A 26,028-nucleotide genomic window follows, 5' to 3' on the forward strand; every position below is an offset into this window, starting at 1 on the left:
ATTGGGCTTGAAGCACTATCTCAATCAACAGGTTAGGAAATGCCTAAGTAATGCTACCGATAGTCGTTTTAAGAAAGCGATGCTTTCATAATCCTAAAGATGATTTCGGACCGTTTCTTTTAAGCACGTGATCTAGTATCCGTGCTAATAGAGTGCATCTAACATTCCACTGATTCCAGTGCATTAAGTTCCCAGCGCCCAATGTAAACATTGCGCCAATCCGTCCTAAAGCGTTAAAAAACGTTTACTGGCCGGATCTGATGTTTGTTTCTCCATTGGCTTTTTATCTTCACTCTTTGAAAGCAGCTGAGGCGGTGCCACGGTCACTTCCTTGGCAGCAGACATATTCCAATGCGAGTACGGGTCAACAACGCCTGCGCTTGGCTCTACATAATTCATCAACTCTGTCAGATACCCTTCAAAGCGTTGAACAATTTTTGAAAAAGATGGACGCTCATCAGAATCGTCAACCCAGCACAGACGCATAATATCGTACCTGAAAAGCAAGTGAAAAATAGAAAAAAAGACAAGTCGTGGAGTCTTACACTTCTAATGGACATTCATTCGGTTTTTCTAGACGCTGGCCTGACATGACAAAAGCAGCTACTTCGTGGTTTGAAACACCTAGATACGGCATCAATCCAAGAGTCATCACCTCCCACAAAGTGACTCCGAATGCCCACTTCAATTTAAACAGAAATATTTAAACAACAAAAATCATGATTTCGAGATATTACCACATCCGATTTGGTCGTAAAGACGAACTCAAGAAGACATTCAGGCGCCATCCATCGAACAGGAAGCTGTTTACATTCGCCTGAGCGATAGTAGTCCTTCCCTGCCTTCATTACTCTTGATAAACCGAAGTCGCCAATTTTCACTGTCAAATCCCAGTTCACCCTTCATGAAATAAAGCAATTAAGATTATTTATTTAAAATAAGCGTGTAGATTAATTTTTTACATGCAATTCCTTGCTGCCAAATCTCGATGAACAACTCCTTTACTAGAAATGTATTCCATTCCTTTAGCAATATGCAACGAAAATTTGCCTAGCTGCTCCAAAGACATTTTCTCCACCTAAAAGTTCACCCGTAATACTTGATGGATAGAATTCTGAAAAGATTATTCCTAAACCTGTGAACTATTTTCGTCCGTCAGCGATACAATTGACCCTCCCACTCGGCGTTTTCGAAGATACGTTTTCAGATCGCCTAGTTCCATGTAGGGTAGAATGATGAGTGGATATCGATTATAGGAGCTGGATGGATCGTCAGACCAACAGATACCAAGAAGCTCCATCACGTTGGGGTGGTCAAATTGACGCATTTGAAGGCCTTCACGAACGAAATCGTTTATTTCCTTTTGATTCATCTCATCTGGAACAGGTAATATATGTGTGTCAGCAGTTAGTAGATACAAGAAAGAAAAAATGCACCTAGTACTGATTTCATTGCAACAACGGCATCTTTCAGCTTGCCTTTGAAAACAGCTCCGAAGTTACCTTTAATTAATTAAAAAGCAATTAATTGTTAACTAATAAGGAGAATAACTGAACTGCTAACCGCGACCAATCTGTTCTTCTTTATGGATTTGTGACGGAGAAATCACCACTGTATTGATTTCATTTACGATATCTTCCTTCCAGTAGTTGATTGCAGGACTCGTTCTAACTAAGTCAACGTCAGGTTTGCGCTCAAAATCTAAATGAGAGTTGAAAAATATTACAAGTCCAAATTTATCATTAAAGCTTTATACCTGCCAACTCGTTCCTGCGTGTTAAGGCTCCCCTTGCCATGAAGGTAAACACATGGAGAGTCAGAAAGGCAGGAAAGGTAGCAATAATCACCAGGAAGTGGACCAATGTGCTGCAGTCCTTTGCCCACAGAAAGCTACATAACGATGCAACATAAAACGCAGCAAAAAGTGATGCCGTGAGACACTCAATAACAGATCTGTTCTTCAGTCGACTTTCAAGTCCTCTGCAATACGTTATCCAAGTAACAACGGCAATTCCCATAGCAAGTGCTGCATTGAGGAAGTATGAGGACAAAAGTAGAGCACGGGTGCGAGCGTCCGGGCAATGATCCTCTGACTCTTTCCCATCCGGAACCAAAACGAAACATGACATCGCAGCTATTGAGATTTCCAAAATCACAATGAAGGCAGTGATAACGAGTTTAATCGGTGGCCTGGAGAGAATTCGGCCGACGAGGTAAGCTACCGTTTCAACAAAGAACATCGCAAAACAGAGAACGGTGTATAGATTAATAACAAAATCTACCACCAAAGTCTTGCATTTGAAAGGAGAGAGAATGTTGACCGCAATAAGAATGCCAGCAAGCACGGACGCAGTTGAAAAAATGAAAAAGCAAACGACGAGTGGAGAAACGATGCTTCGAATGCCAGAAACTCCTAAAGTGCAGACGGCAACAGCGCCCGCTAGGAATAGGAGAGCGAGAGCGACAATGGGAGCAGCTAGTGCCGAAAAAGCAGCAGTGAACAAGCACTCTGCAAAACAAAAACAGCACATTTAAAAATATTCAAAAATGAACATACGCTTTACGAAAACATTACGAGTGAGACGAGGAGTAAATCAGTTTGATAAAACCACGCACGGAAAACGTTTAGCTGTGCACTAGTTGCACTCTCCTTGATTCCTGCCACTAGATGACGTAGCTTACCGTTCGATTTCTTGCACACTGGAGGCGTATCAGACCATCGACCGCTTTCCAAACACGTGATGTTTGACGGACCAATCAGGTTATATCCAGCGTTACAAGAAAAGACCAATTGAGTCATTGTGACGTTTTTGACCGACTGAATAGTCATGTTGGCCGTAGCATTTATCATAGAGCATAGACCTAAATAGATTACGTATTTAGTATAAAAGACTTTGCAAAATAGAAGTAAGGGCGGAGGCAATGTATCTGACCTGGCATATCAATAATGCCGTTGGACCCGCAGCTGGCGTTTTCCCCGCACACTCCGCAACGGTCGAATTTCTTTGTGGATCCCATAATGTTATCGCATCCAACGGACTAAAGACGCGTGCAAACTATTATACAGCGCACCTATATGTTTGAATTCTTGGCCTTACCACGCACTTTCCCGAGAGACATCGGTCGTTTGTGTCTCGGTCGCACGTAGTTCCGTCTCTGACTTTAGAAATAACAAGAGTTAACGTGGCGTTACTGGGGGATTTGCACGAGAGCATGCATCGATCGGCTTCAGCGACTGAGAACGGATAATTAGTGTTTGTTATTTTGGACAAATTCGAGTAGAGGCATACCATCGTAGTTTGGAACAAATACGACTGCTTTAGGAGCACCGAAAGAATATACTTCGCCAAAATCTTGGCACTGTTGAAGACGATGATCGGTTTTGTCTTGGCAAGTCTAAAGAAAAGTGTTCAACGATTAGCATTTCCCAAATATACAATTAGATAAAATACCTGCGTATTGCACATAGTGTAGCGGGTTGAGTCGCCAAAGCATTCCTGACCGCAGTTTTGGGGTCTGTTAATTAAAGAGACGCGATGAGTTTTCGAATCATTTCTGTATGCTGTGTTTAGGTTCTTACTCTGGCCTGTCGCAAGAGCGATTCTGCCTCTGAAATCCGCCGCCGCACGATCGAGTGCACACTGACGGAGCTGACCATGCGCCCCACTGACCATGAACAGTGGCACGACTGGGGTCGGAAATGCACTCGGGAGTCGGCGGATCTGCAGTCGGCTCATCAGGATCCACGGTATCCACAGGATCCGTAAGCGTAACGCCGTCGCCGTCGGGATCATTGTAACGGAGCCTCGGATTGAACATGCTCGGTTCGGGCAATTGTGGAACGGACGCACGGTTTTTGTCTACGCATCTCCTATTATAGCACACCTGTTTAACAATGAAGACGCTCTGGTAAGAGAGAAGAAAGAGGATACTCGTGTAGTTGTACTGTACCTTTTGATCTCCACACGGAGTTCCGTCAGCGGCTCCTGTGTATGTCGTTACACATCGAGGCCAGTCTTTGTCATCGCAATAGAGTCTATCGCACACGTTCTAAGCACAGATTTGTTTCTCAGTTCACGCCAACTTAGACCATCGTTTGCCTTACATAATCTCGCGTCTCCTTTTTGCAGAACGTAGCTTGTGAACCAAAACTGAATTTACACTGTTGATCGACGGAGTAGATGCTGCCGGGCCGACGATAGTAGTCTTTTCCGAACGACGAAAAGAAATGCTTTGGTTTGTCGAGAAGACATTGTGTATCGCCCTTACTATATAAACAAATTAATGTTATTCTATTTCCGCTAAGAATCAGGTTCAATATACCTGAGATAGCTGAGCAGATAGTTCTTGCTGCAACTCGACCAAAGGTAAATACGCTGGGCTAGCCCCGTGCTCGATTTCATGACGTAGCCATCCTCAGCGCGGCACCTTCCGTTCGCACCATCATGAGACATTCCAAGACTAAAATTCTGGTTAGTAAATTCTAGAAATCAGTAATTCAGTTCGCACTTGTGTCCGAGCTCGTGAGCGAAAACAAATCCCAGCTGCATGCCTTTGTCGGCGTTAACGGAGCAGGCATACTTATCTCGGCACATTCCTTGAACCCAGGCGCGACCTAGATAGTACACTGTTACTATTTCTTTCTTTGATGATGTATACAATACGCACCAAGTTCCCAGCAGTCTTCGTTACGGCCAAAGCACAATCCGTAACTATTGCAGAGACATTTAAATCTAGTGCCTTTGCTTTCTGCTTAGACAAGATTTTTACCCCGTAAATAGAAAGGCGTGATCGTAGGCAAGTCTGCTGTCTGCTGCAGGTTTATTTCTTGCTTGCCAGTCACAGAAACTCTCAAGCGTCGTCTTTGAATTATGCGATATATACAAACGTTGGTCGCGTTGAGCCTGTAAGGGAGCAGAATAATAAGTAAATGCTTTCACTAATTAAGTCACTTTGTAGAAATTTGGCTTACCCCTTCGGACTGAAAAATGGCTATTCGGGTGAGAATAAGTCGAACGTCGTAGCCAAGCTTGTTTCTATTGTACATGCTCGATGCCTATAAGCAAGCCATCCATGCATCCAGTCAGACTAGGTTAAGACATATCGGAAAATTTCTTACAATATTCATCAAGGTGATGATGTAATATTTGACGTTGCTAACGTTGGCATTCCATTTTCGAAGCAGCTCCTTATCTCCGACGACGATGGCTTCGACAACGTATTGCTGCTGGGTGACACTGTTGGATTTATTTTGAAGTTCACCCGGTACAACTTCTCCGCGTCGCATTGCTTGTCTGAACTTTTTCGCCTCTAAGTAATCTTCCGCAGGAATAGATTCGCTGACGTCGCATCCCCTCGCTAGTCCGTACGGAGGAAGCGTAGGCAAGTCGTCGTTTGCCTGCCGTCTGTAAACAATGTGCGTGTGGTTGTCCGGGTTGGCTACGCTTCCGGTCGAGTGATGGTCGGGAAGAGGTTGAAGCATCAGGGTCACATTAGCTGCGATGATCACACCCATCTGAAAAGAATCAGTAGTAAGTACTTATACGACTAGAAGCACGGTGACGTGCTCTTACGAGATTTCCGCCGTGATTGCTTATGGCCACGTGAGAGTCTTCGTCGCCACGGACCGTACCGACGTACTGCGAATGAGTATATTCGTAGTGCGTGTCGATTTTGCCATTATCGAGATGGACTTGTAGTATAAAGCCCGGCGACAGCAGTTCGTTATTAGGCGAGACGGCCAAGGTGTGCACGTCGCCGAACGCCGGCACTTTGAAATGAGCGGGTACGTCTTTGACGAGATGATAGTCGGATCGTCGCGTTCGCAAGTGAATCGTCGATAGATCGTTACTGTGAAACAATCCGTGCTCGTCGACTTGAAATGGGGTCACAAGGTCGTAGTCGGGAACTAAGGGAAGCCGCAACCCACTAGTAACATAATCACACAGTACAATTAAGCCGTCTTACTTTCGTCAAGAGATTTCGATCCGAGCAGTCGAGCCAGCTCGTCTGCCGTCATTTCATTGTGTAGCTGTATAGAATGACATTCTGACGGGTGCCGGGTGTCGTTTTTAGTACAAACCTTTGCAGCTTGACCGAGCCACACTCCAATGAGTAGGGTACAAAGTTGTAGTCGCAGTGAATGCATTTGTATTCTCTGCGAATGCTGTCCCTCTCTCGTTTCTTGGTTCTTATGTATACCCTCGGTTCGCTCGAGGGCGGGTGAGGCAGGAAGTCCGTCATCTCCATAACTTAGTGACGTCACTAGCGGTGGGGTGCTACTTCCTCCTCCCTGAAGTGACCTTGAGTTCTAAATTTATGTTTAGTTCTTCGGCGTATATAGCGGAAGCGACAACCGCAAAAATCAACTGCTGTAGACCATATGTATGAACCGAGTGTGAAGTGCAGGAATACAATTGCCAGTGACAGGAGGAAGACTAGCTGCGCACGGCGCGGTGCGCACTCATTCTAATCAAGCCGGCCTATCGTTTTAGACTGGAATGTGACAACCATTTATCGAATTGCCCTTAGGCTTGTCTGTCTTCACTCCCAGCAGGTCACTCCAACAGTTACAGGTACGGACCAGAGGCGACAAGCCTTTAGTGTACTTGTACGTGAACCCTGAGCAGTAAAGTCATGATTAATCTGATGGCGGTTTCCGAGAATGTTATTCTCACATGAAAAAGTGAAGCAGGAAAAGGCGAGACGAGGGCTGGTCGATTCATCATCGATCCCTCAGGCAGACAAGGAAATCAATCAGCGCCTCAGCCGTGACTATTCCCTCACCACGGACCTCGGCCTTTTGTCCGAAATGAGACGCGCCTTTGGCCTGACGAGATCCGCTCTACGTTAATTTCTTGTTCACTACTGTACCAGCGTATCTAATTGAAAGCTCTCTCAAGTCAGCTTCTACATGCAGTAGTCGACAGCTATGACAACTGACGCATTATGTGCAATGCGTCCTCTTGAAAACGCCATGCAAAAGAAAATTTAATTGGACGAGTCTTCACCACTATGTCGCCGCTTTGTTCCTTCATTCTCTCCGGTTGAATAAAAATGCGGCCGAGGAGTCTGACTCTGCGGTTACTCAAATATCTGTATTGAAAGATTTTCGCGCTCAAAGGCAACCTACCTTTCATGAGAGAATAATTGACTCATGTAAACTAGAATATGGCTGTCACAGTCATGAGAGAATAACTCACTCATGTAAACTAGAATATGGCTGCCCTAACGGATTTGGAAAGAAAAATCCTAAAGGGACCTCACCAGCGGTCGCCGCGTCCGTCGTCGTTTCGAGTCGATTGAGCGCTTTCATCGTCAAACCGAATTGAATCGCTTCGCGAACGTTGTGCGTGCTCTTCGCGAGCAATTCGCCAACGATGCTCCAAGCACGGGTCTATTTTATTATCCGTGCTCCACGTCTGCGCTCGAACGTTCGTCGTGCAGCGTCGAGCGTCGAGCTCATCGAGGAGAAGTTGGAGAGCGTTGCCGTCTCGTATGTAGTATTGGCGTTGGATGTCGAATCGCCCGCCTACGAGCTGGAGGATTTATCGCGGCGAGTTTCGGCGCGCTACGAGTTTTCTCGGCTGTTTACCACGGATAAAAGGGCTTCGATTGCATCGAAGTCTATCTGGTCTCCTTCGACGCGAAGTAGGAGCTTCAGAAGATTCGATCCAACGCCACTTCGACTTCGCGACATGACATCAGCGCGCGTTAGGTATAAACAATGACTCTCTACTCTATTTATCTCTGCTTCCAGCATCTACGCTTCCGGCCAGTATACGTCACAGTGTACTAAAACGAGAACACTAACATTCCACTGATTCCAGTGCATCAAGTTCGCCAGCGCCCAATGTAAACATTGCGCCAATCCGTCCTAAAACGTTAATACTTTTACTGGCCGGATCTAATGTTTGTTTCTCTTTTGGCTTTTTATCTTCACTCTTTAAAAACAGCTGAGGCACTGTCAAGGTCTCTTCCTTGGCAACAGACAGATTATGATGGCGTAGATTCAAATGCGAATACGGGTCAACTAAGCCTGCACTTGGTTTGAGATAATTCCTCAACTCAGTCAGATAATCTTCAAAACACTCAATAATTTTTGAAAAAGATAGACGCTCATCCGATTCGCCTGCCCAGCACAGACGCATAATATCATACCTGAAAAGCAAGTGAAAAGTAGAGAAAAGGACAAATCTTGGAGGCTTACATCTCCAAAGGACATTGATTTGGTTTTCCTAGACGCTGGCCTGACGCGATAAAATCGACAACTTCCTGATTCGAAACACCTGGATACGGCATCATTCCAAGAGTCATCACCTCCCACAAAGTGATTCCGAATGCCCACTTCAATTCAAACAGAAATTTTAAACAACAAAAATCATGATTTCGAGATACTGTATTACCACATCCGATTTGGTCGTGAAGACGAACTCAAGAAGACATTCAGGCGCCATCCATCGAACAGGAAGCTGTCCACATTTGCCTGTGCGATAGTAGTCCTTCCCTGCCTTCATTACTCTTGATAAACCGAAGTCGCCAATTTTCACTGTCAAATCCCAGTTCACCCTTCATAAAACAAGGCAATTACAATTATTTATTTAAAATAAGTGTGTAGATATTTCTACATGCAATTCCTTGCTGCCAAATCTCGATGAACAACTCCCTTATTAGAAATGTATTCCATTCCTTTAGCAATATGCAACGAAAATTTAACTAGCTGCTCCAAAGACACTTTCTCCGCCTAAAAAATCCACCCGTAATACATTGATGGTTAGAATTCTGAAAAGAGTATTTTTAAACCTGTAAACAATTTTCGTCCCTCAGCGATACCATTGACCCTCCCGATCGGCGTTTTCGAAGGTACGTTTTCAGATCGCCTAGTTCCATGTAGGGTAGAATGATGAGTGGAGATCGATGATAGGAGCTGGATGGATCGTCAGACCAACAGATACCAAGAAGCTCCATCACGTTGGGATGGTCAAATTGACGCATTTGAAGGCCTTCACGAACGAAATCGTTTATTTCCCTTTGATTCATCGCATCTGAAAGAGGTAATATACCTATGTGTCAGCAGTTAGTAGATATGAGAAAGAATGCACCTAGTACTGATTTCATTGCAACATCTGCATCTTTCAGCTTGCCCTTGAAAACAGCTCCGAAATTGCCTTTAAAAAGCAATTAATTGTTTTTTAATAAGGAGAATAAATGAACTGCTAACCGCGACCAATCTGTTCTTCTTTATGAATTTGTGACGGCGAAATGATCACTGTGTTGATTTCCTTTACAATATCTTCGTTCCAGTAGTTGACGACAGGACTGGTTTCATCAAGGTCAGAGACAGCTTTGCGATCAAAATCTAAATGACACTTGAAAATATATTCAAAATTTATCATTCTTTATACCTGCTGACTCCTTCCTGCGTGTCAGGGCTCCACTTACCATAAAGGTAAACACATGAAGAGTCAGAAAGGCTGGTAAGGTAGCAATAATCACAATGAACTGGACCAATGTGCTGCAGTCCTTTGCCCACAGAAGGCTGAATAACGATGCAACATACAATGCAGCAAAAAGGGATGCCGTTAGACACTCAATAACCGATCTGTTCTTAAGTCGACTTTCAAGTCCTCTGCAATACGTTATCCAAGTAACAACAGCGATTCCCATAGCAAGAGCTGCATTGAGGAAGTATGAAGAGACAAGTAGAGGACGGGTGCGAGCATCCTTGCAATGATCCTCGGGCTCTTTCCCGCCAGCATCCGGAACAAAAGTGAAACATGACATAGCAGCTATTGAGATTTCCAAAATCACAATGACGGCAGTGACAGCGAGTTTAATCGGTGGCCTGGAGAGAATTCGGCCGACGAGGTAAGCTACCGTTTCAACAAAGAACATCGCAAAACAGAGAACGGTGTATAGATTAATAACAAAATCTACCACCAAAGTCTTGCATTTGAAAGGAGAGAGAATGTTGACAGCAATAAGACTGCCAGCAAGCACGGACGCAGTTGAAAAAATGAAAAAGCAAATGACGAGTGGAGAAACGATGCTTCGAATACCAGAAACTCCTAAAGTGCAGACAGCAACAGCGCCTGCTAGGAAGAGGAGAGCGACAGCGACAATGGGAACAGCTAGTGCCGAAAAAGCAGCAGTGAACAAGCACTCTGCAAAACAAAAAAAAATAGACTAGAAACACGGCATTTTAAAAGATATTCAAACATGAACATATGCTTTACGAGTGCTAGAAATGCGACGAGCTCCTTACAGAGTAAATCATAAAATTACGCACGAAAAACGTTTTGCTATAGTTGAACTCTCCTTGATTCCTGCTACTATATAGATGGCATAGCTTACCGCTAGATTTCTTGCACACTGGCGGCGTATCAGACCATCGACCGCTTTCCAAACACTCGATGTTTGACGGACCAATCAGGTTGTATCCAGCGTCACAAGAAAAGACCAACTGAGTCCTTGCGACGTTTCTGGGAGTGACAGACTGAATCGTCAACGACAAGTTGGCCGTAGCATTTATCATAGGACATAGACCATCTAAATAGATTTCACTCGCACGTGCAAATGACATTCTGATGCGTTTCACCTTCACAAATCAATGCAACGTCTTCGCCGTGCCTACAAACTTCATTTCCCCGCACATAAATACCTTTTTCCGAAAGACATTGCGCAAGCACTTGTTCGGACCCATCGCAGCGTAGCTTATTAAGCAGAATCGAATGCTCGCCGGGACCGTAATTGTGAGCGCGCCCTGAGAACGCTCTGATAGCCCGTCCCAGTCCAAGTTGACGGCACACGACGCGCGCGTCTGGCAAATCCCAGTCATCATCGCACACTGTTCCCCATTTACCTTTGTACAACACCTCCAGGCGTCCTTCGACCGACGTACACCCTTTAGTAGTGATCAGTCGGACTGGAAACGGTCTGTCTATAATAACCGTGCATCTACCTAACCTTTCCAACTAACTTCCTACTGTACGTGTCTTACCCAAACAGACGACTCCGGCCTCGTTTCCGTTATTGCACTCTGGTCTGTGCTCTCCTAAACCTCGATGCAAACAGTCTTGAAGATGAGGTTCAGTGCCGGAGCATCGTAGATCGTCGAGCACTACTGGAACAGTTCCGTGACCGAAGTACGAACCAAATTTGAAATTTGCAGGTAAGGTTGAAAAGAGTTGCCGACAAACGACGAACGCTTCTTTCATGCCAAAGCCTTCGTCACAAACTGTTCCCCATGACCCGTTATAATAGACCTCAAGTCGACCTTCGTACTTGGACTCTCCATCCGCCAGACGAAGATCTAAAGAATGAGCAATTGCACAATCAAATGCCTTAGAGAACTTGAGATGCCATGCGGATCATGATGACTCATGCAGTAAGAGATAAGTAGATCTATATGCCTCTTTACGCAAGTCCTGAGACTTATTGGCTTCTGAGGAACTGTTCATCATCAGGCTAAATATAGTGCGCTTATACCTGAACAAATCGGGACAGTTCCTGACCAGCCTCCATTCGCGAGACAGGTTATGGAAGACTGGCCAATAAGCTCAAGTTGTCCGCGGCACTCGAAGTACAGCGTTCGAAAGGCAACGGATTCCGAGCGGCTGGAAGTATAATTCTCCCTGCGGCCATCGGACGACGTCCACCAAGCATATCCATCTCGTGGCGGCGTAATAGGATTGCACTGAATCTCTAGAAAGAAATCCGCAAAGGACAGTAAAATAATTGCAAGGAAGTTAAAAGAAATCCGACCTTTGCAAGACGGAGGGTCGCTCGACCACCTGCCTGACAAGCAGATAAGACTCGCTGTGCCATTGACGACATATCCTTCTTTGCATGAAAATTTGACTTCGGTACCGTTAGCCGTTTGATTCGTGGATATAGCTCCGTGTGCAGGTATTCGTGGGCTCAGCGATTCGCACGAGATGGAAATGCCTGTAACCGAGCGCGATGACATGAAAATAAGATTATAAGAAGATATATACAATAACAATACCACGGCAGAAGGGTTTTTCGTGAGACCACTCTCCAGACGAATTGCACGTTATAGATTTCGAACCGACAAGACGGAAGCCAGGATTACAGTGAAAACGGACTCTTGTTCCAAACGAAGACGAATTAGTCGACATCCTGCCGTTGGACAAAAAGCCAAGAAAGCGACAGGACGTAATATCTAAGGCGACAAGATATACTGTATACTTGCTGATTCTTTTATGGATGCCCGTTTACTTTGGCACTCTGGTGGCGAATTCCCCCACGTGCCGTCCGGTAGGCACCTAATGGATTCGACGCCTACCAAACGGCTTCCATCACTGCACGCAAACCAAACTGTCGCGTTCTCCCCGACTTCAACGACGCTGTTATCATTTCTTTTAAACCGCGCAGTGCCATTCTTCAGATTTCGAATATATTCGCAGTCGACCCCTGAAGCGCAGTAGTTGGGCTAACTTCCAGTGAAAATATTAGATAGTGCAGGCTAACCTTCTTTGCAAAAGGAATAGTCAATCGACCAACTTGCGTTTCCTTCGCACACGACCGACGATCCTCTAAGAACGTAACCGCGGTTGCACAAAAGCTTGACAGCTGCATCGTTCACAGCCGTATCGTTTGGAGAAATGACGTCGCTTTGAATTGACGGGTTGCAGTCGACTGTCACTAGTAACATCAATGCTATTGAAGGCAAAAGGTCGTGCACTGAGCATACAGCGACTGAAGTCACTTGAGCTCGAGTAGACACTGGCAACGTTGAAGAGAAAGAAAAGAAGCCTGAGGGGGAGAAAAAACGTTTTGTGATGCTACGCCGCCAAACAGAACTTACTCTAAAATCCTGCAGAGTGACTCCATCATTGGAACGTCACAGTAAAGAAGACTTCCTGCACACCGGTCGGCAAACTGAACGACTCTCAGTTCACTTAGGCTGTTTATGTATATGTTGGTTCCAAATCAGGAAGTGGAACTGAAACTGAGACTAACTTCCAGCTTCCAGGGTTATTTCTGTCATTTGTCCATCTGTTCATTCTTGTGCACGTATCTCTTTGGCTTTACGCTTATGACATTATATCCAGTAAATGTTTTGCGATCCTCGCATGACATCCACATCGCTGCTAATTGTTCTAGTCTATCTAATTTTATGACTAGTTAGTCGAGATGCCGATATAGGCATTGACAAAGAAGTGAGTCAATCAATATATACCCTTCTCTTTCGTGTCGCTATTCCTGCTTCATCGTTTCGGAAGCAGGCCTTCATCTAAAGTTAATGAAAATTGGAAAATGAGGCTAGATCTTTGACTCTCGTTTGTGTACATATATTATAGTATGATTTTCTAATGGTTGGAGCAGCTCACGTAATGGCTAAGGGTTCAATGTTAACAAATAAAACTGAGAGATCAAATTTAATAAGTCCGAGGGTTCAATTTTAATAAATCTGAAAGCTCAATTTTAATTAATAAAGGTGAGAGCTCAGTTGTAATACATCTGAAGGCTCAATTGTAACAAATCTAAAGGCTCAAATTTATTCAATTTGAATTTATTTAATCTGAGGGCTCAATTTTAATAAATTTGAGGGCTCAACAAGGAAATTCAGCGGTAAATAAGCCATTCACAAGGAAATTCAGTGTGGTCTAGCCCATGCGAATTTCAAATCTACATACCGTACGAAATCTTGCAAGAGTACTCTCGTTGAGCTCCTTGTAACCTTCCTTCATGGAGTTCGATGTCGAATCGCGCGGACGAGCTGGAGGATTATATCGCTGCGAGTTCCAGCGCGCTCTTCGTTTTCTCGGAAAGGAGGGATTGGATTGCATCCAAGCCTTCGACGCGAAGTAGGAGCTCCACAAGATTCGATTCAACGCCACTCGTACTTTGCGACATGACATCAGCGCGCGTTAGGTATAAACATTTACTGTATTCAACTACTGTATTCAAGTGTCAACAGATCACAGACCGTAAAGAGTACTAAAACAAGAACACACTAATACGAGAGTGCATCTAACATTCAACTGATTCCAGGCCCAAGGTAAACATGGCGCCAAAATTTTTACTGGCCAGATCTGATGCTCGGTTGTCCTTTGGCTTTCTATCTTCACTCTTTGAAAGCAGCTGAGGCACTGCCACAGTCACTTCCTTGGCAACAGACATATTCCAATGCGAGTGCGGGTCAACAAAGCCTGCACTTGGCTTTACATAATTCCTCAACTCGGTCAGATACTCTTCAAAACATTGAACAATTTTTGAAAAAGATAGACGCTGATGAGGTTTGCCTGCCCAGCACAGACGCATAATATCATACCTGCAAAGCAAGTGAAAAATAGAAAAAAAGACAAGTCGTGGAGTCTTACACATCTAACGGACATTCATTTGGTTTTTCTAGACGCTGGCCTGACATGACGAAAGCAGCTACTTCGTGGTTCGAAACACCTGGATACGGCATCATTCCAAGAGTCATCACCTCCCACAAAGTGATTCCGAATGCCCACTTCAATTTAAAAGCAATTAATTAAACAATAAATCATGATTTTAGATGCTACGTACCACATCCGATTTGGTCGTAAAGACGAACTCAAGAAGACATTCAGGCGCCATCCATCGAACAGGAAGCTGTCCGCCTTCGCCTGTGCGATAGTAGTCCTTCCCTGCCTTCATTACTCTCGATAGACCAAAGTCACCAACTTTGACTTCCAAATCCCAGCTCACCCTTTATGAAATAAGGCAATTACAATTATTTTAAAAAAAGTTCGAGTTGATCTGTACATGCAATTCCTTGCTGCCAAATCTCGATGAACAACTCCTTTATTAGAAATGTATTCCATTCCTTTAGCAATATGCAACGAAAATTTGACGAGCTGCTCCAAGGGAACTTTCATCATCTACAAAATCATACATATACCGTTCATTGAGGTCTAATTAGAAAAGAGCGCCTCAAAACCTGTAGTGGATTATCGTCCCTCAGCGATAGCAATGATCCTCGTGGTCGGCGTTTGCGAAGGTACGCTTTCAGATCGCCTAGTTCCATGTAGGGTAGAATGATGAGTGGAAATCGATGATAGGGGCTGGATGGATCGTCAGACCAACAGATACCAAGAAGCTTCATCACGTTGGGATGGTCAAATTGACGCATTTGCAGGCCTTCACGAACGAAATTGTTTACTTCCCACCGATTCATCACATCTGGAACAGGTAATATATGTGCCAGCAGTACGTTAGTACATATAAAATGTACCTTACCTAACACTGATTTCATTGCAACATCGGCATCTTTAAGCTTGCCTTTGAAAACTGCTCCAAAATTTCCTTTGAAAACCATTATAAATTAATTGTTAACTAAGAAAGAACTAAACTGCTAACCGCGACCAATCTGTTCTTCTTTATGGATTTGTGACGGCGAAATGACCACGGTGTTGATTTCCTTCACAATATCTTCGTCCCAGTAGTCGACTTTGGGGTTCATTTCAACGTCAAAGTCAGGTTTGCGCTCAAAATCTAAATGACAGTTAAAAATATTACAAGTCCAAATGTATCATTCTTTATACCTGCTGACTCCTTCCTGCGTGCTAAGGCTCCTCTTGCCATGAAGGTAAACACATGGAGAGTCAGAAAGGCAGGAAAGGTAGCAATAATCACCAGGAAGTGGACCACTGTGCTGCAGTCCTTTGCCCACAGAAAGCTACATAACGATGCAACATACAATGCAGCAAAAAGTGATGCCGTTAGACACTCAATAACCGATCTGTTCTTCAGTCGACTTTCAAGTCCTCTGCAATACGTTATCCAAGTAACAACAGCAATTCCCATAGCAAGTGCTGCATTGAGGAAGTATGAAGAGACAAGTAGAGGACGGGTGCGAGCGTCCTTGCAATGATCCTCGGACTCTTTCCCATCCGGAACCAAAACGAAACATGACATAGCAGCTATTGAGATTTCCAAAATCACAATGACGGCAGTGATAGCAAGTTTAATCGGTGGCCTGGAGAGAATTCGGCCGACGAGGTAAGCTACCGTTTCAACAAAGAACATCGCAAAACAGAGAACGGTGTATAGATTAATAACAAAATCTACCACCAAAGTCTTGCATTTGAAAGGAGAGAGAATGTTGACAGCAATAAGACTGCCAGCAAGCACGGACGCAGTTGAAAAAATGAAAAAGCAAATGACGAGTTGAGAAAAGATGCTTCGAATGCCAGAAACTCCTAAAGTGCCGACGGCAACAGCGCCTGCTAGGAAGAGGAGAGCGAGAGCGACAATGGGAACAGCTAGTGCCGAAAAAGCAGCAGTGAACAAGCACTCTGCAAAACAAAAAGTAGGTTAGGAACACGGCATTTTAAAAATATAACAATGAACATGTGCTTTACGAGTGCAGAGTACTGTAAATCAGTTTGATAAAATTACGCACGAAAAACGTTTAGCTATGTACTAGTTGCACTCTCCTTGATTCCTGCCACTAGATGAGACATAGCTTACCGTTAGATTTCTTGCACACTGGCGGCGTATCAGACCATCGACCGCTTTCCAAACACGCGATGTTTGACGGACCAACCAGGTTATATCCAACGTTACAAAAAAAGAACAACTGAGTCACTGTGACGTTTCTGAGAGTGACCGACTGAATCGTCAACGACATGTTGGCCGTAGCATTTATCATTGGGCATAGACCATCTAAATAGATTTCACTCGCACGTGCAAATGACATTCTGATGCGCTTCACCTTCACAAATCAATGCAACGTCTTCGCCGTGCCTACAAACTTCATTTCCCCGCGCGTAAATGCCTTTTTCCGAACGACATTGCGCAAGCACTTGTTCGGACCCATCGCAGCGTAGGTCATTAAGCAGAATCGAATGTTTTCCGTAACCGTAATCGTGAGCGCGCCCTGAGAACGCTTCGATAGCCCGTCCCAGTCCAAGTTGACGGCACACGACGTGAGCGTCTTGCAAATCCCATTCATCATCGCAGACTGGTCCCCATTCACCTTTGTAGAACACCTCTAGGCGTCCTTCGACCGACGTACACCCTTTAGTGATCAGTCGGATCGGAAACGGCCGATCTATAATAACCATGCATCTATCTAATCTTCCTAACTAACTTCCTACTGCACGTGCTCTTACCCAAACAGACGACTCCGGCCTCGTTTCCTTTATTGCACTTTGGTCTGTGCTCTCCTAAACCTCGATGCAAACAGTCTTGAAGATGAGTTTCAGTACCGGAGCATTGTAGATCATCGAGTACTACTGGAAAAGTCCCGCGTCCAAAGTACGAACCTAATTTGAAATTTGCAGGAAACGTTGAAAAGAGTTGCCGACAAACGACGAACGCGTCTTCCATGTCAAAGCCTTCGTCGCAAACTGTTCCCCATGACCCATTATAATGCACTTCAATTCGACCTTCGTATTTGGAGTCTCCGTCCGCCAGACGAAGATCTAAAGAATGAGCAACCGCATAACTAAATGTACATTCGGGTTTATTCATTGATTAGACTTCAACTGACGTCTACGGTGTTTAGCTGAGCTACTAGTAACCTTTTCAACTCTGTACTTAAATCTTTGACGTACACGTCTTTTAAGAGTGACATCAAAGGCTGCATTGTATATTAATTAAGGCGCCTTAGGCCATGACTATCATTTTAACTCAGGCTAACTATAGCGCAAAACAGACGCCTTACCTGAACAAATCGGGACGGTTCCTGACCAGCTTCCATTCTCGAGACAGGTTATGGAAGACTGGCCAATAAGCTCAAGTTGTCCGCCGCACTCGAAGTATAGCGTTTGAAAGGCAACGGATTCCGAGTCGGAAGTATATTTCTCCCTGCGGCCATCGGACGACGTCCATGCATATCCATCTGGTGGAGGCGTAATAGGATTACACTGAATCTCTAGAAAAGAAAGCCGCAAAGGACAGTAAAATATTTGGAAGGAAGTTAGAAGAAATCCGACCTTTGCAAGACGGGAGGTCGCTCGACCACCTGCCTGACAAGCAGACAAGACTCGCTGTGCCATTGACGACATATCCTTCTTTGCATGAAAATTTCACTTCGGTCCCATTGGTAGTTTTATTTGTGGATATAGCCCCGCGTGCTGGTATTCTTCTACCCAGCGATTCGCATGAGATGGAAGTGCCTGTGACCGTGCCATCGATGACGTAGAGACACAAAAAAAAACATACGGATGCTACGATACCAGAACAAATTGAAAAGGGCTTCTCCTGCAACTCCTCTCCCGAACTAATCTCGTTAGGCGAGAAGCCGAGGAAGCGACAGGACGTAAGACCTAAGGAGATACGAAAACTCTTCATATGAAGTTCTGCTTTTCTTTTATTGGACTCGTCGTTTACTTTCGCAGTCTGGTGACGATTTGCCCCAGGTGCCGTCTGGTAGGCACCTAATGGATTCGACGCCCACCGAACGTCTTCCGTCGCTGCACGAAAAGCGAACTGTTGCGTTCTCTCCGACTTCCACGGCGACGCTGCTAGCATTTCTCCCAAGTCCCACGGTGTCATTCTTCAGATCTCGAACACGTTCACAGTCGATCCCTGCGGCGCGGGAATTTGGCTAACTTCCAGTGAACTATTTCGAGAGTGAAGCAGAACCTTCTCCGCATTGGGAATGTCCAATTGACCAGCTTGCGTTTCCCTCACACACGACCGACGCCCCTCTTAGAAAGTAGTCGCCGTCGCACAAAAGATTGACCACTGCATTCACAGCCGTTTCGTTGTCGCTTTTAATTGACGGACTGCAGTCAATTGTCACTAGTAAACGATAATGCTTATAATAGGCAGAGGGTCGTGCATTCAACATACGGCGACTGAAGTCGGTGAACTCGGAGTAGACAACGTTGAAGAGGAAGAAAAGAAGCCTAAGGAAAACATGCTACGAGATGCCGCGTCGCTATGCCCGCCAAACAGAACTTACTTTAGAAGCATGCTGAGTTATACTGTACCAGAATACAGACTACGTAACTCCACAGTGAAGACCTCACGCACACCGGTCACGAAGCTGAATGACTTTGAGTTTAGCTAGGCTGTCTAGATATAGTCTCGATATCACACGCTGGGGGAGGAAGGGTCTGGTGACCTCTGTAGGAAGGATGACGTCACCTGATGATAGCTTCCTTTCATCATGGATGCTAGAACACCAGGGCGTGCGCGGGCGACGATAAAGAATTATGAGTGCACTAAAACGAAAACAGAGTCATTATGAATTATTTGTAAAATCATTATGAATTAATTGTTAACTAAATAGCCCACCGCGAGAAATCTGTTCTTATTTTTGACGGCGAAATGACTACGGTATTGACTTTACGATATCTTCGTCCCAGTAGTCGACTGACGTCAAAGTCCGCTTTGCGCTCGAAATCTAAATGACAGTTGGAAAAATATTGTACGAGCCAATTTATCATTCAGTCCACGATCTTGAATTGTTTCTAATTCTGACTCTAATCTTTCTTCATCTACGACGTAAATCACTTGTGTAAGACACCGGATTTAGCTGGGAGTTTGTATACAGTACTATGTAGCTACATACGAGAGAGTAACCATTTCTAAGTGTCGTAGACGACTGCCTGTTGGTCGACGGGAATACTACTCTCGTAAGAGATGCTTCTACGAGCCACTAAAGGACGAACAAAGGGATCTGAACCGTCTGTCACAGCGGCGACCGTATTTTCGTGCGTTTGAGCGATTCTCGCTCGTCGTTTCGTACGTTGTGTACTCAAGGACTTCGCTTACAGTCAGATAAATGCCGCAGATTGCCGCAGAACGTTCGCTTAGTGTAGGCGATTCCCGTTCGGCAGCCATCTTGCTTCAGATTCGCTGACCATGCAACTTACGTCACGACGAGCATGCATACGTTCGTTCTTTCGCGTCGAATAGCGACCGAACGATTCTAGAATAACTCCGCGGCCTAGAAGGTGCTTTTTGCTTGTAGAAAGAGGCAACATCCTTGCAGTCAATGATGTCATACAATGACGTCACGGCCCTAATACTGTAGTGTCAGTCTTTTCGCGTATAGAAACCGAATTGCGACGAAATATCGATAGAAGAACCATATTTACAGTCTATTTGCATTGGTTTGCAATTCGAAACAGCGCGCGTTTTTGTACTGTAAAGCTGCGATAGAAACGAGGCCCCGCCCCTGAGGGTATAAATATGGTTGACTGTCAGATCACTCTACGTACTAAAACAGAGTCAACATTCCAAGACATCAATTTCACCATCGCCCAATGCAAACATGGCACTAATCTTTTCCACGTTAATGCTTCTACTGGCTGGATTTGATGCTTGTTTGCCACTTGAATTTCTGCCCTTTTGCTTTTCATCGTCACTCCTTGAAAGAAGCTGAGGCAGTGCCACGGTCATTTCCTTGGCAGCAGACAGATTCCAATGCGAGTACGGGTCAACAAAGCCGGAAATTGGCTTTACATAATTCATCAACTCTGTCAGATACTCTTCAAAGCGTTGAACAATTTTTGAAAAAGATAGACGCTCATCGGAATCGCCTGCCCAGCACAGACGCATAATATCGTACCTGCAAAGCAATTGAAAAATAGAAAAAAAGACAAGTCGTGGAGTCTTACACTTCTAATGGACATTCATTTGGTTTCTCTAGACGCTGGCCTGACATGACAAAAGCAGATACTTCCTGGTTCGAAACACCTAGATACGGCATCATTCCAAGAGTCATCACCTCCCACAAAGTGATTCCGAATGCCCACTACAATTTAAACGTTATTAGTATAACAAATAAATCACGACCTCGAGATATTACCACATCCGATTTGGTCGTAAAGACAAAGTCGAGGAGGCACTCAGGTGCCATCCATCGAACGGGAAGCTGGCCGCCTTGGCCTGTGCGATAGTAATCCTTCCCTGCCTTCAGTGCTCTTGACAAACCGAAGTCGCCAACTTTGACTTCCAAATCCCAGCTCACCCTTTATGAAATAAGGCAATTATAATAATTTTTTTAAAATTCGAGTTGATCTGTACATGCAATTCCTTGCCGCCAAATCTCGATGAACAACTCCATTATGAGAAATGTATTCCATTCCTTTAGCAATGTGCAACGAAAATTTGACCAGCTGCTCGAAGAGACCTTTCCTCATTTCGTTTCTCGGCGATGCCACTGACCCACCCCGTCTTGGTCGGCGCTTGCGAAGATACGCTTTGAGATCGCCTAGTTCCATGTAGGGTAGAACGATGAGTGGAGATCGATGATAGGAGCTGGAAGGATCGTCAGACCAACATATACCAAAAAGCTTCATCCCGTTGGGATGGTCAAATTGACGCATTTGCAGGCCTTCACGAACAAAGTCGTTTACTTCCTTTCGATTCATCTCATCTGGACACAGGTACTAGATGTACCAGCAGTAAGTAGGAAAAATAATGTTTACCTAGCACTGATTTTATCGCAACATCTACACCTTCTAGCTTGCCTTTGAAAACAGCTCCAAAATTACCTTTAAAAACAATTAGAAATTATTTTTCACTAAGGAATAACTAACTGCTGACCGCGACCAATTTGTTCTTCTTTTTGGATCAGTGACGGCAAAATGACCACGGTATTGATTTCCTTTACCATATCTTCGTCCCAGTAGTCGACTGTGGGGTTCATTTCAACAACGTCAAAGTAAACATTGTAATCTAATTAACAGTTGAAAAATATTGCAAGCGCCAATTTTCATACCTGCTAACTCCTTCCTGCGTGCTAACGCTCCTCTTGCCACGAAGGTAAACACATGAAGCGTCAGAAATGCTGGTAATGTAGCAATAATCACCAGGAACCAGGCCCCTATACTACAGTCCTTTGCCCACAGAAAGCTGCATAAGGATGCAATATAAAACGCAGCAATAAGTGATGCCGTTAAACATTCAATGACCGATCTGTTCTTCAGTCGACTGTCAAGTCCTCCGCAATACGTTATCCATGTAACAACAGCAATTCCCATAGGAAGTGCAGCATTAAGGCAGTATGAGGAGACAAGTAGAGGATGGGTGCGAGCGTCCTTGCAATGATCATCGGGATCTTTCTCGCCAATATCCGGAACTAAAATGAAACATGACATAGCCGCTATTGAAATTTCCAGAATCACAATGACGGCATTGATAGCAAGTTTAACTGGTAGCCTGGAGAAAATTCGGCCGACGAGGTGAGATACCGTTTCAACAAACAACGGCGCGAAACAGAGAACGGTGCATAGGTTAATAACAAAATCTACCACCAAAGTCTTGCATTTGAAAGGAGAGAGAATGTTGACAGCAATAAGAACGCCAGCAAGGACAGATGCAGCCGATGAAATACATAAAGAAATGACGAGTGGAGAAAAGTTGCTTCGAATGTAAGAAACTCCCAAAGTGCGGGCGGCAACAACGCATAAAATGAGAAGAAGAGATAAAGCGACGATGGGAACAGCTAGTGTCGGAAAAGCAACAGTCGATGAGCACTCTACAAAACAAAAAATAGGTTATTAACAAAATTTATGCAAATATTACGAGTGCGAAAATTTAAAGAGACAAGCACCATACGTAGTATATAGGTTTGACAGACGCACTGTACTAGTCTAGCTCTGGTTGCACTCTCTCTGATTCATGCCACTAAATGACGTCACTTACGCGAGGACAGGACGACGCTAGATTTCTTGCAGAGTGGCGGCTTATCAGACCATCGACCGCTTTCCAAACACGTGACGTTTGACGAACCAATCAAGTTATACCCATCATCACAAGAAAAGACCAACTGAGTCGCGGTAACGTTTCCGAGAGTTACGGACTGAATCGTCAACAACATATTGGCCGTCGCTTTGACAGTGGGACATAGACCATCTGAATAGATTACAGTCACACATACTAATGACATTCTGATGCGCTTCACCTTCACAAATCAATGCAACGGTTTCTCTGTTACGACATCCGCGCCGGCGAAGACCATTATCAGAAAGACATTGCGCAAGCACTTGTTCGGATCCATTGCAGCGTAGCCTACTAAGCAGAATCAACTGCTCACCGGAACCGTAATCGCGATTGAGCCCTGCGAACGCTTCGATAGCCCGTCCCAGTCCGAGCTGACGGCACACGACGTGAGCGTCTTGTAAATCCCAGTCGCCGTCGCACACTGTACCCCATTCTTTGTGGAACACTTCCAGGCGTCCTTCGACCGACGAAAACCCCGTAGCGATCAGTCGGACAGGAAACGACGGTGTTTCTATAACAACCATGTCTTCCTAATTACGGTACACTTCTGCATGGGCACATGCTCTTACCCAAACAGACTACTCCGGCCTCGTTTGCGTTATTGCACTGTGACCTGTGCTCTCCTAAGCCTCGGTGTAAACAGTCTTGAAGACGAGTTTCGGTGCCGGAGCATCGTAGATCATCGAGCACTATGGGACCAGGCCCTGGTCCGAAGTATGAATAGAGTTCGAAGTTTGCAGGCAACGTTGAAAAGAGTTGCCGACAAACAACGAACGCTTCTTCCATGCCAAATCCTTCGTCACAAACGGTTCCCCACGACCCGTTATAGTACAGTTCAAGTCGACCTTCGTATTTGGAGTCTCCGCCCTCCAGACGAAGCCTCGGATCTAAAAAAGAGGCAAACGCATGATCAAAAATAACTTGATTTGGGCCTTTGAACGGAAACTCTTGATAAGCCTATTTTAAGCTGAGCTACTAGAAACGCTTTAAAGCTCTATTCAAATCTTTTACGTATCAGGTGTAACTCAAAGGCAGTATACGGAGGATGGCCAGATATCACTGCCCAAGTTGTCAGATGATAACTGCATGACTTTATCTCACGCAGTCCCATATGGTATGTATCTATAACCTTCTAGACTGGTTCTACTGTCTTGTTGGCTTCTTAGTTAGGCAATATCTTGCTTTCCTCCTGTACTATATATATTGTACGTCCTATAGCCTTACTTGAACACGAAGGGACGGTTCCTGACCAGCTTCCATTCGCGAGACAGTTTATGGAAGACTGGCCAATAAGCTCAAGTTGTCCGCGGCACTCGAAGTACAGCGTTCGAAAGGCAACGGATTCCGAGCGGCTGGAAGTATAATTCTCCCTGCGGCCGTCGGACGACGTCCACCATGCATATCCATCTCGTGGAGGCGTAATAGGATTACACTGAATCTCTAGAAAAGAAAGCCGCAAAGGACAGTAAAATATTTACAAGTAAGTTAGAAGAAATCCGACCTTTGCAAGACGGGGGATCGCTTGACCACCTGCCTGACAAGCAGACAAGACTCGCTGTGCCATTGACGACATATCCTTCTTTGCATGAAAATTTGACTTCGGTACCGTTAGCCGTTTGATTCGTGGATATAGCTCCGTGTGCAGGTATTCGTGGGCTCAGCGATTTGCATGAGATGGAAATGCCTGTAACCGAGCGATGACATGAAAATAAGATTATAAGAACTTATATACAATACCACGGCAGAAGGGTTTCTCATGAGACCACTCTCCAGACGAATTGCACGTTATAGATTTCGAACCGACAAGACGGAAGCCAGGATCACAGTGAAAACGGACTCTTGTTCCAAACGAAGACGAATTAGTCGACATCCTGCCGTTGGACAAAAAGCCAAGAAAGCGACAGGAAGTAATATCTAAGGCGACAAGATATACTGTACGTATACTTGCTGACTCTTTTATTGAGCCCCGTTTACTTTGGCACTCTGGTGGCCCCCACGTGCCGTCCGGTAGGCACCTAATGGATTCGACGCCTACCAAAGTGAAACGGCTTCCATCACTGCACGCAAACCGAACTGTCGCGTTCTCTCCGACTTCAACGACGCTGTTATCATTTCTTTTAAACCGCGCAGTGCCATTCCTCAGATTTCGAATATATTCGCAGTCGACCCCTGAGGCGCAGTAGTTGGGCTAACTTCCAGTGAAAATATATTAGATAGTACAGGCTAACCTTCTTTGCAAAACGAATGCTCGATCGACCAACTTGCGTTTCCCTCGCACACGATCGACGATCCTCTAAGAACGTAACCGCGGTTGCACGTAAGCTTGACAGCTGCATCGTTCGCAGCCGTTTCGTTTGGAGAAATGACGTCGCTTTGAATTGACGGGTTGCAGTCGACTGTCACTAGTAACATCAATGCTATTGAAGGCAAAAGGTCGTGCACTGAGCATACAGAGACTGAAGTCACTTGAGCTCGAGTAGACACTGACAACGTTGAAGAGAAAGAAAAGAAGCCTGAGGGAAAAACATTTTGAGACGCTACGCCGCCAAGCGGAACTTACTTTAGAATCATGCAGAGAGACTCCATCATTGGAACGTCACAGTAAAGTCTTAATACCTCACGCACACCGGTCGGCAAACTGAAAGACTCTCAGTTCACTTAGGCAGTTTAAGTATATGTTGGTTCCCGGATCAGGACGTGGAACAGAAACTGAGACTAACTTCCAGCTTCCAGGGTATTCCTGTCATTTGTCCATCTGTGCATGTATTTTTAGCTTTATGCTTATTAATAGTAAATGCTTTGCGATCCTCTATCCTCTATCTCTATGGTGCGATGACGTAGAGACATAAATATATACCCTGGCAGAAGGGCTTCTCATGAGACCACTCTCCAGACGAATTGCACGTCATCGATTTTGAACCGACAAGATAGAAGCCAGAATTGCAATAAAAACGAACTACTGTCCCAAATGAAGATGAATTAGTTGACATTGTGCCGTTTGACAACAAGCCGAGAAAACGAAAAGACGTAATACCTAACCAAAATAAGAAAACTCTTCATATGCATATGCACTTCCGTGTTTCTTTCCTGGGACCCGTTTACTTTCGCAGTCTGGTGGCGAATTCGACAAGCTGCCGGCACCTGGTAACGGAATCGACGCCTATCGAGCGGCTTCCATCGCTGCAAGAGTATTCTCGTTGAGCTCCTCATGGCATTCGATGTCGAGCTGGAGGATTATATCGCTGCGAGTTCCAGCGCGCAATTTGTTTTCTCAGCGAAAAGGAGGGATTGGATTGCATCCAAGCCTTCGACGCGAAGCAGGAGCTCCAGAAGATTCGATTCCAC

At 44.9% G+C, this 26,028-nt stretch overlaps 4 protein-coding genes across 13 annotated transcripts; all 4 read right to left on the bottom strand.

The window, feature by feature from the left end:
- Positions 1–100: 100 nt before the first annotated feature.
- Positions 101–6,230, bottom strand: LOC136186343 (uncharacterized). The gene is made up of 25 exons (XM_065973649.1): positions 6,083–6,230; positions 5,968–6,031; positions 5,574–5,908; positions 5,120–5,515; positions 4,973–5,056; positions 4,771–4,904; positions 4,669–4,712; positions 4,510–4,615; positions 4,324–4,461; positions 4,106–4,268; positions 3,952–4,050; positions 3,581–3,885; positions 3,453–3,516; positions 3,291–3,396; positions 3,099–3,235; positions 2,934–3,039; positions 2,683–2,862; positions 1,757–2,509; positions 1,564–1,701; positions 1,437–1,502; positions 1,136–1,377; positions 963–1,078; positions 738–900; positions 546–682; positions 101–496 (listed from the first exon to the last, which is right to left on the bottom strand). The coding sequence occupies exons 1-25, from the start codon at positions 6,146–6,148 to the stop codon at positions 226–228; spliced, it is 4,413 nt and encodes a 1,470-aa protein (XP_065829721.1). The 5' UTR covers positions 6,149–6,230; the 3' UTR covers positions 101–225.
- Positions 6,231–7,713: 1,483 nt separating this feature from the next.
- Positions 7,714–13,854, bottom strand: LOC136186378 (uncharacterized). Of its 2 annotated transcripts, XM_065973705.1 has the most exons (21): positions 13,662–13,854; positions 13,205–13,258; positions 12,985–13,133; positions 12,830–12,928; positions 12,716–12,777; positions 12,493–12,666; positions 12,241–12,435; positions 12,008–12,184; positions 11,764–11,946; positions 11,488–11,703; positions 11,000–11,311; positions 10,598–10,939; positions 10,354–10,548; positions 9,405–10,163; positions 9,221–9,358; positions 9,102–9,167; positions 8,803–9,044; positions 8,628–8,743; positions 8,406–8,568; positions 8,210–8,346; positions 7,714–8,160 (listed from the first exon to the last, which is right to left on the bottom strand). In XM_065973705.1, the coding sequence occupies exons 3-21, from the start codon at positions 13,026–13,028 to the stop codon at positions 7,809–7,811; spliced, it is 3,972 nt and encodes a 1,323-aa protein (XP_065829777.1). In that variant the 5' UTR covers positions 13,029–13,133; positions 13,205–13,258; positions 13,662–13,854; the 3' UTR covers positions 7,714–7,808. The 2 variants fall into 2 exon arrangements, with proteins under 2 accessions (XP_065829777.1, XP_065829769.1); XM_065973697.1 differs by having other exon boundaries at positions 12,985–13,258.
- A 54-nt stretch (positions 13,855–13,908) lies between these two features.
- LOC136186498 (uncharacterized) lies at positions 13,909–19,935 on the bottom strand. 8 transcript variants are annotated; one of them, XM_065973899.1, is made up of 20 exons: positions 19,827–19,935; positions 19,246–19,354; positions 19,073–19,172; positions 18,911–19,023; positions 18,799–18,854; positions 18,589–18,747; positions 18,334–18,531; positions 17,937–18,269; positions 17,666–17,875; positions 17,112–17,423; positions 16,712–17,050; positions 16,468–16,662; positions 15,540–16,292; positions 15,355–15,489; positions 15,235–15,300; positions 14,936–15,177; positions 14,761–14,876; positions 14,542–14,704; positions 14,349–14,485; positions 13,909–14,299 (listed from the first exon to the last, which is right to left on the bottom strand). In XM_065973899.1, exons 4-20 carry the CDS (start codon positions 18,919–18,921, stop codon positions 13,999–14,001), a joined length of 3,726 nt encoding a protein of 1,241 aa, XP_065829971.1. In that variant the 5' UTR covers positions 18,922–19,023; positions 19,073–19,172; positions 19,246–19,354; positions 19,827–19,935; the 3' UTR covers positions 13,909–13,998. The 8 variants fall into 8 exon arrangements, 7 of the variants coding, with proteins under 7 accessions (XP_065829971.1, XP_065829951.1, XP_065829928.1 ...); XM_065973879.1 differs by having other exon boundaries at positions 19,726–19,935; XM_065973856.1 differs by having other exon boundaries at positions 19,246–19,609; positions 19,726–19,935.
- Positions 19,936–20,058: 123 nt separating this feature from the next.
- Positions 20,059–26,022, bottom strand: LOC136186425 (uncharacterized). 2 transcript variants are annotated; one of them, XM_065973775.1, is made up of 18 exons: positions 25,786–26,022; positions 25,244–25,717; positions 25,135–25,196; positions 24,912–25,085; positions 24,658–24,852; positions 24,421–24,597; positions 24,185–24,367; positions 23,908–24,123; positions 23,253–23,570; positions 22,865–23,194; positions 22,606–22,815; positions 21,680–22,438; positions 21,505–21,636; positions 21,387–21,452; positions 20,983–21,334; positions 20,765–20,927; positions 20,574–20,710; positions 20,059–20,524 (listed from the first exon to the last, which is right to left on the bottom strand). In XM_065973775.1, exons 2-18 carry the CDS (start codon positions 25,270–25,272, stop codon positions 20,185–20,187), a joined length of 3,843 nt encoding a protein of 1,280 aa, XP_065829847.1. In that variant the 5' UTR covers positions 25,273–25,717; positions 25,786–26,022; the 3' UTR covers positions 20,059–20,184. The 2 variants fall into 2 exon arrangements, with proteins under 2 accessions (XP_065829847.1, XP_065829837.1); XM_065973765.1 differs by having other exon boundaries at positions 25,244–26,022.
- Positions 26,023–26,028: the final 6 nt, after the last annotated feature.

This window comes from Oscarella lobularis, chromosome 1 (genome assembly GCF_947507565.1).
Source record: "Oscarella lobularis chromosome 1, ooOscLobu1.1, whole genome shotgun sequence".
Taxonomy (NCBI): domain Eukaryota; kingdom Metazoa; phylum Porifera; class Homoscleromorpha; order Homosclerophorida; family Oscarellidae; genus Oscarella; species Oscarella lobularis.